This window comes from Pan paniscus, chromosome 1, assembly GCF_029289425.2.
Source record: "Pan paniscus chromosome 1, NHGRI_mPanPan1-v2.0_pri, whole genome shotgun sequence".
Lineage (NCBI taxonomy): Eukaryota > Metazoa > Chordata > Mammalia > Primates > Hominidae > Pan > Pan paniscus.
The window spans coordinates 46,063,820-46,072,951 of record NC_073249.2 but is presented as its reverse complement, the minus strand read 5'-3'; the positions used below and the strand labels follow the sequence as shown (position 1 = coordinate 46,072,951).

The window sequence follows — 9,132 nt, the reverse complement described above, 5'->3', positions numbered from 1 at the left end:
AAGCGGTAAAATGGTGACAACACGTCCTGGTGAGTGGTTCTGACCGTGAATGGTTGGAAAATGCTGTGGGAATCAGAAAGGGGAACCGTCTGGGAGAGGTGGTGTCACCGAAGGCTTCTCGGAGGAGGTGGCCTCTAACTCGAGCCTTAAAAATGGGCGAAGAGGCGAGGCCGGGGCCTGCCCGGCGCGGAGTACTCGGGAGCCGCCTCCCTCCTTTCAGAGCTCTCAGTCCCGTCCCCGGGCCTCGCTTTCTCCTCTCGCCTCGCTCAGCTCAGCCGGGCGCAGGTTCCTAGCACTGACGACAGCGCGCGATGACCTCAGCGCCGCCAAGGCTGCGAGGGCGGGGGCTGGGGTGGCGGGGGCGGGGAAAAGCGCCGGAGCCCGGGGCCGAGCGGAGAGGCTGCGGGCCCCGCCCCCATCCGCTGGCCGCGACCAATGAGCGCCGCCGCCGGCTGCCCCCCTACCTCCCTGGACCTCTTGAAAAACGCTGCCCGGGGAAAGTCCGGGCAGAGCCCGAGCAGCGGCCAGGGTAACGCTGTCTTGTGGACCCGCACTTCCCACCCGAGACCTCTCACTGAGCCCGAGCCGCGCGCGACATGAGCCACGGGAAGGGAACCGACATGCTCCCGGAGATCGCCGCCGCCGTGGGCTTCCTCTCCAGCCTCCTGAGGACCCGGGGCTGCGTGAGCGAGCAGAGGCTTAAGGTCTTCAGCGGGGCGCTCCAGGAGGCACTCACAGGTGAGCGCATGCCGAGGGGCCTGGCGCCACCGGGGGTCGGCCCCATCCCTGCCAGGGCCGTCTTTCTTCTACTCCTGCGGCAGGGTGACCCACGGGAGCAGCTTTGGGACTCGGTGGCCCTCCTCCGACCCCGGGGGCGGCCCGCAGTCCCCAGTTTCCTGGGTCCTCCTCCCCAGCCCTGTGCTCGGGTCTCGGCCGTGGCGGTTCTGATGGGGCGCGCCCCTCTACGCTCTCGGAGGCGCAGACCCTGGTCCTGGAGTGCCAGCCCGAGTCCCCAGCTTATGCCCCTGTCTCATTACGGGCTCGTCTCCCTCGCTGGACCCTCGAGATCTTAAGACCCTCGATGGATGTTGTTGCGGGCCGCCCGGTCGGCCGAGGGGTCCCGATGAGGGAAGAAGGTGCAGTCGAGCCTTTTCAACAATTTGGAGTCCCAGTGCGGTTCTTCCTGCCGGTCGGGGTGCGCTGTGCCTGGGGTAGTCCACTGGTTGCTGACTGGCTTCAAGTTGGAATTTGGGCCCCCTTTGTGTTATCTTTGGTTCCCCTTAGCCATCTGCCACCTATTGTGGTAGGGAGGAGAGCCTGGTAGCTCGTGACCCTGCCGTGCGGGCCTTCGAGTTGGGAGGTGAAGAGATAAGCAGCCCGCTCGCTGGCTGGGGAGAGACCTCTCTCCCAGCTGTTTCTAGCTGGTTACTGTCAGTTTTGGGAAGCGATAGCCATCTCGGAACGCACCCACACAGACCCTGCCTTCTGAGGAAAACAGATGTTTCATCAAAACAACCCAGTTTTCACTCCCTTAGGCACTGCTAAGGAAGGTTCTCTGACTCTTCCGAAGGAAGCAGAGGGAACACAGGGTGGGAGGTCCAGTGACTTGCTGTGGACCCAACAATGTTGGCAGCCTTCCTGGCCCTGAAACTTCAGCTCACAGGTCTCCAGAGGCCCTGCCTGGACATGCCAGTCCCAGTCACACCCTTCCCTTGCTTTGGGGGTGTGCCAAAAGCAATACACTGGCCACTAGAGAGTACCCTAGAGCTCTAGAATCCCCTCCCAACACGCACACACACACTCACACACACTCTGTCTCTCACACACACACACTCAGTCACACACACACACACACACACACTCTCTCACATACACTTGTCCTGGAAGCAGGAAAGTGGATCTCTCCAGCTTCCATAAAATTTTCTCTGCTAAGTGGAAAGAGGGTCCTAGAACTCAGAGGAATCCACCTCCCTTACTTAAAGGGCCCCTTCCTCTCCTCCTGTCCCTTGACCCTCCACCCCGCCCTATGGTAGTATCCATGGCCTAGCTGCTCTAACCAGGGCATCTCCCCCTGGTCCTGTCTCCACAGAGCACTACAAACACCACTGGTTTCCCGAAAAGCCGTCCAAGGGCTCCGGCTACCGCTGCATTCGCATCAACCACAAGATGGACCCCATCATCAGCAGGGTGGCCAGCCAGATCGGACTCAGCCAGCCCCAGCTGCACCAGCTGCTGCCCAGCGAGCTGACCCTGTGGGTGGACCCCTATGAGGTGTCCTACCGCATTGGGGAGGACGGCTCCATCTGCGTCTTGTACGAGGAGGCCCCACTGGCCGCCTCCTGTGGGCTCCTCACCTGCAAGAACCAAGTGCTGCTGGGCCGGAGCAGCCCCTCCAAGAACTACGTGATGGCGGTCTCCAGCTAGGCCCCTCCGCCCCCGCCCTGGGCGCCGCCGTGCTCATGCTGCCGTGACAACAGGCCACCACATACCTCAACCTGGGGAACTGTATTTTTAAATGAAGAGCTATTTATATATATATTTTTTTTTAAGAAAGGAGGAAAAGAAACCAAAAGATTTTTTTTAAGAAAAAAAATCCTTCAAGGGAGCTGCTTGGAAGTGGCCTCCCCAGGTGCCTTTGGAGAGAACTGTTGTGTGCTTGAGTCTGTGAGCCAGTGTCTGCCTATAGGAGGGGGAGCTGTTAGGGGGTAGACCTAGCCAAGGAGAAGTGGGAGACGTTTGGCTAGCACCCCAGGAAGACGTGAGAGGGAGCAAGCAAGGTTAGCAACTGTGAACAGAGAGGTCGGGATTTGCCCTGGGGGAGGAAGAGAGGCCAAGTTCAGAGCTCTCTGTCTCCCCCAGCCAGACACCTGCATCCCCGGCTCCTCTATTACTCAGGGGCATTCACGCCTGGACTTAAACAATACTATGTTATCTTTTCTTTTATTTTTCTAATGAGGTCCTGGGCAGAGAGTGAAAAGGCCTCTCCTGATTCCTACTGTCCTAAGCAGCTTTTCTTGAAATCATGACTTGTTTCTAATTCTACCCTCAGGGGCCTGTAGATGTTGCTTTCCAGCCAGGAATCTAAAGCTTTGGGTTTTCTGAGGGGGGAGGAGGGAACTGGAGGTTATTGGGGTTAGGATGGAAGGGAACTCTGCACAAAACCTTTGCTTTGCTAGTGCTGCTTTGTGTGTATGTGTGGCAAATAAGTTGGGGGTGATTTGCAATGAAATTTTGGGACCCAAAGAGTATCCACTGGGGATGTTTTTTGGCCAAAACTCTTCCTTTTGGAACCACATGAAAGTCTTGATGCTGCTGCCATGATCCCTTTGAGAGGTGGCTCAAAAGCTACAGGGAACTCCAGGTCCTTTATTACTGCCTTCTTTTCAAAAGCACAACTCTCCTCTAACCCTCCCCTCCCCCTTCCCTTCTGGTCGGGTCATAGAGCTACCGTATTTTCTAGGACAAGAGTTCTCAGTCACTGTGCAATATGCCCCCTGGGTCCCAGGAGGATCTGGAGGAAAACTGGCTATCAGAACCTCCTGATGCCCTGGTGGGCTTAGGGAACCATCTCTCCTGCTCTCCTTGGGATGATGGCTGGCTAGTCAGCCTTGCATGTATTCCTTGGCTGAATGGGAGAGTGCCCCATGTTCTGCAAGACTACTTGGTATTCTTGTAGGGCCGACACTAAATAAAAGCCAAACCTTGGGCACTGTTTTTTCTCCCTGGTGCTCAGAGCACCTGTGGGAAAGGTTGCTGTCTGTCTCAGTACAATCCAAATTTGTCGTAGACTTGTGCAATATTTACTGTTGTGGGTTGGAGAAAAGTGGAAAGCTACACTGGGAAGAAACTCCCTTCCTTCGATTTCTCAGTGACATTGATGAGGGGTCCTCAAAAGACCTCGAGTTTCCCAAACCAAATCACCTTAAGAAGGACAGGGCTAGGGCATTTGGCCAGGATGGCCACCCTCCTGCTGTTGCCCCTTAGTGAGGAATCTTCACCCCACTTCCTCTACTCCCAGGTTCCCCACCCCACAGCCAGTCCCCTTTCCTGGATTTCTTAACTGCTCAATTTTGACTCAAAGGTGCTATTTACCAAACACTCTCCCTACCCATTCCTGCCAGCTCTGCCTCCTTTTCAACTCTCCACATTTTGTATTGCCTTCCCAGACCTGCTTCCAGTCTTTATTGCTTTAAAGTTCACTTTGGGCCCACAGACCCAAGAGCTAATTTTCTGGTTTGTGGGTTGAAACAAAGCTGTGAATCACTGCAAGCTGTGTTCTTGCATCTTGTCTGCAAACAGGTCCCTGCCTTTTTAGAAGCAGCCTCATGGTCTCATGCTTAATCTTGTCTCTCTTCTCTTCTTTATGATGTTCACTTTAAAAACAACAAAACCCCCGAGCTGGACTGTTGAGCAGGCCTGTCTCTCCTATTAAGTAAAAATAAATAGTAGTAGTATGTTTGTAAGCTATTCTGACAGAAAAGACAAAGGTTACTAATTGTATGATAGTGTTTTTATATGGAAGAATGTACAGCTTATGGACAAATGTACACCTTTTTGTTACTTTAATAAAAATGTAGCAGGATAAACTTGTGTGGTGTAGAGAAGTTAAAATCCTCACGTTGTACATTCGTGTTTCCCTTTCAGATCCAAATCCTTTCTTTGTGTTTAATAGTATTTCTCCTCACTTGCACTCAGACAATCTACAGCATGTGGGTGGTATAAAAGAAAAATCTGGTTGTATGGCTGGGCCATTTCCAAGCATCCCCTCTTTCCTGGAAAGTAGCTCCTTACTTCCCTCCGTTTTGTTGTTTGTTTGTTTGTTTGTTTTGAGACAGTTTTGTCACTCAGGCTGGAGTGCAGTGGTGCAATCTCAGCTCATTGCAACCTCTGCCTCCTGGGCTCAAATAATTCTCCCACCTCTGCCTCTTGAGTAGCTGAGATTGCAGGCATGTGCCATCAGGCCCAGCTGATTTTTGTATTTTTTGTAGGGATGGGGTTTTGCCATGTTGCCCAGGCTGGTCTCAAACTCCTAAGTTCAAGTGATCCCCCTGCCTCTGCCTCCCAAAGTGCTGGGATTACAGGCGTGAGCCACCGCGCCCAACCTACTTCCACCTTTAATGAGGATTCTAATTTCCCTGTGAAGATGCTAGAAGTAACAGGGTTCTAGTCTGAACATTCCCTAGTCTAGCCAGATCTCCATCTTATGCATCTTGTTTTTGATAGTCGTTCATTTCATTCATTCATTCATTCAGTCAGTCAGTTATTCATTTAGCAAGCATGTATTGTCAGTAAGTGCTAGGCACTGAACTTATTAAAAATCATTGAGACACAGCCTGTCTCACAGACCAGGGTTTGGTAAGCAGCGGGTAATGAACTCCTTCCCAGGCTAAGGCAGGATTGTTGGCAATTCCCAGAAAAGGTGCTCTTGTCATCTCTGGGGCTGCCATTTGCTATCCACCATACTTCTCTTGTTAGACAAGAGCAGCTAGGCCTCAGGATCTATGCACTGGAGCTGAATGCCAATGCTACAGGTTAGCTAGAGAGCAGCTACTTCTGACAGCAAACACTGGAGTGAGAGCCAAAAGTTTGTTACCAATTTGTAACTCCCTTTGGTTACATGCAAGGAAATAACAGTTTTTATCTTCCCTGACTTTTGAGTTCTTTCCATGAGATTTTTGACACAAGCCCAGAGTTTCCCACTGAGGGCAAGTACATTCCCAACCTGGTCTAGTTTTTTCTTGGCTGTAGGTGAGCTGTATTTATTTGTTTATTTCTTTCTTTCTTTTCTTTTCTTTTTTGAGACGTAGTCTCACTCGCTCTTGTCGTCCAGGCTGGAGTGCAGTAGTACAATCTTGGCTCACTGCAACCTCCGCCTTCTGGGTTCAAGTGATTCTCCTGCCTCAGCCTCTGGAGTAGCTGGGATTACAGATGCCTGCCACCATGCCTGGCTAATTTTTGTACTTTTAGTAGAGACGGGGTTTCACCATGTTAGCCAGGATGGTCTCGAACTCCTGACCTGAGGTGATCCACACTCCTCGGCCTCCCAAAGTGCTGGGATTACAGGTGTGAGCCACTGTACCTGGCGGTGACCTGTATTTAAACTAAACTTTACACATGTTGCTTCATATACAGTGACAACTCCCCCAACTTCATTTCATATCTCCATAACCTTTATCAACAAACATACAGTTTTCCCTAGATGTGCTATGTTGGAAGTAGCCCAGGGAGGCTGTGTGTGCTATGCCTGTGTTGAGTGAGGAGGGTAGGGGAGCCAGGGATGGGGTTAGGGAAGGCCAGGTCATCTGTATCATAAATAGAATTTGGTTAAGACTCATTGTATCAAGGGGTTGTTACTGAAAGGAGTAGTCCCATTTTTATTTGTAGCTTCTGAAATAAATGTCCTAGACACTTGTTTAAAAAGACCTACTCTTTTGGATGTAAGGACAGGGTTAGTTAGTGTTGAGGAATTTTTGCCCACCCTTTTTTGAGCATTTGGTACAAAGTCAGCATCTAAGGACCTACTCTTTTGGCTGTAAGGACAGGGTTAGTTAGGGTTGAGGAATTTTTGCCCACCCTCTTTTGAGTGTATGGTACAAAGTCAGCATCTATCTTCCTGATTCCTAAAAAGCCTAGCTCATGAAGGATATTTCCTTGTTTAGTGGAAAGCCTGAAATTCGGGGAAGGTTGTCTGGAGACTGAGGGGACCCTTCACCCACGTGTGTCTTCAAGTCAGGGAAGCCACAGCACGGCAGATTCACCTCAGGGCCACTCTCGGCTGTTGGTAAACTAGTAGTCCCTCAATTTACATGAGAGGGTTCTGTGGTCAAGCGATGTGTTTTCTTTTTTGATATGAACCAATTTCAGTAGAACTGGAGCATACCCCTTGGCTACCTGGGGGTACAGGGGCTCTGGCCTGAAATTGCTTGAAGAGTTGCAGTTGGTGGCTTTCATGTGTTCAGGGACTAGGCCTTGGTTGGTCTGTTCTGCTTCCATCTTCTCCACTTGGTAAGCAGTGCCAGCTTGGGAGACCTGTGGTCAGTCAGCTGTTTTTGAATGATAATGCACCTCCCCAGAGAGTGTAGACAAGGCTCTGCATGCTGCAGATTAAGAGCCCATCCTGGATCCTGATAAGGAGTTCTGGGTGGGGGAGTCCTTGATGCTGCAACAAACAAGTCCCAGGAGGAAGAAACCCACTTCTGTAGGCCTGACTCCTGTAAGGAGCTTTTGGTAAGGAAGGTGAGGACTCAGGTGTCCTGGCTTCCAGGCCAACACAGCATCCCTGGCCCAACAAAGATTGGTGCAACAGAAAGAGTTCTGGACTGGGAGGAAGAATGTATGGGTTGTGGTCCTGGTACTTCTTAACTAGCCGTGTGAGTCTGGACAAGCTCCTCAGCTTTTCTGTCTTAAAAATTAGGGAGTTGGCTGGGTGCAGTGGCTCATGCCTGTAATCCCAGCACTTTGGGAGGCCGAGGCAGATGGATCACTTGAGGCCAAGAGCTCAAGACCAGCCTGGCCAACATGGCGAAACCCTGTCTCTACTAAAAATACAAAAATTAGTCAGGTGTAGTGGCACGTGCCTGTAGTCCCAGCTACTCAGGAGGCTGAGGCAAGAGAATCACTTGAACCCGGGAGGCAGAGGTTGTAGTAGCCGAGATTGAGCCACTGCACTGTAGCCTGGGCGACAAAGCAAGACTCTGTCTTAAAAAACAAAAAAACAAAAAAACAAAAAACTGAGAGTGGTGGCTCATGCCTGTAATCTCAGCATTTTGGGAGGCCGAGGTGGGCGAATCACGAGGTCAGGAGTTCGAGACCAACCTGGCCAACATGGTGAAACCCCGTCTCTACTAAAAATACAAAAAATTAGCTGGGCATAGTGGCGGGTGCATGTAATCCCAGCTACTTGAGGCAGGAGAATCGCTTGAACCCGGGAGGCCAAGGTTGCAGTAAGCCAAGATTGCGCCACTGCACTCACTCCAGCCCGGGCAACAGAGTGAGACGCCGTTTAAAAAAAAAAAAAAATTAGAGTTTTGGATTAAATGACCTACGTTCTTTTCTTTGGCTATTTATTTATTTATTTATTGAGACAAGGTTACACTCTGTTGCCCAGGCTGTAGTATAGTGGTATGATCACAGCTCACTGCGGCCTTCATCTCCGAGGCTCAGGTGATCCCCCTGCCTCAGCTTCCCAAGTAGCTGGGACTACAGGTGTGAGCCACCTCTCCTGGCTAATTTTTTGTTATCTTTTTTAGAGATGGGGTCTCGCTATGTTGCCTGGTCCGGTCTCAAACTCCTGGCGTCAAGGAATCCTCCTGCCTTAGCCTCCCAAACTGCTGGGATTATGGTTCTCGCCCAGCCCTTTTCAGCTTTTGATTCTAAATCATCCATCCCCATTATACTGCCAATCACTGGGGGGGGCAAATTAGCACCATTATTATCATTATTTTCAATTAGTTGAACTGAAAGGTAAGGTAATTTGGGCTGAGAAGTACAGTAATTAATAATCTTTTGCTTGGGTCAGACTCCGGCCTGTTAAGGTTTCAGTTTGCAAACACTGTGAAGCAGTACTACAAAGAGGTTAGGAGCTCAGGCTCTGGTGTTAGGCTCCCTAGGGAGGTTTAATCTTAGCTCTACCACCCACCTATCCACTGTGCAACCTGGTGGCTAGTGACTTTAGCCAAGCCTCAATTTCCCCCTTTGTAAAATGGAATGAAGAATATAACCAACTTAAAAATGTTGTTACGAAGATTAAATGAGAGCCATAATCTACTTATAATTGTCCTGGCACATGTAAGTACTCGATAAAAAGAGAATACTTGTTCTTTCTTTCTTTTTCTTTTCTTTTCTTTTTTTTTTTTTGAAACAGAGTTTCGTTCTTGTTGCTCAGGCGGGAGTGCAATGGCATGATCTCCGGTCACTGCAACCTCTGCCACCTCAGTTCAAGAGATTCTCCTGCCTCACATGGGCAAGGACTTCATGACCAAAACACAAAAAGCAATGGCAACAAAAACCAAAATAGACAAATGGGATCTAATTAAACTAAAGAGCTTCTGCACAGCGAAAGAAACTACCATCAGAGTGAACAGGCAACCTACAGAATGGGAGAAAATTTTTGCAATCTACTCATCTGACAAA

General features: G+C 50.4%; 1 protein-coding gene across 1 annotated transcript; it reads left to right on the top strand.

The window, feature by feature from the left end:
- The first annotated feature begins 466 nt into the window (after window positions 1–466).
- On the top strand, window positions 467–4,586 carry BTG2 (BTG anti-proliferation factor 2). Its single transcript, XM_003822989.5, has 2 exons — window positions 467–738; window positions 2,090–4,586. The coding sequence occupies exons 1-2, from the start codon at window positions 597–599 to the stop codon at window positions 2,422–2,424; spliced, it is 477 nt and encodes a 158-aa protein (XP_003823037.1). The 5' UTR covers window positions 467–596; the 3' UTR covers window positions 2,425–4,586.
- The last annotated feature ends 4,546 nt before the right edge of the window (window positions 4,587–9,132 follow it).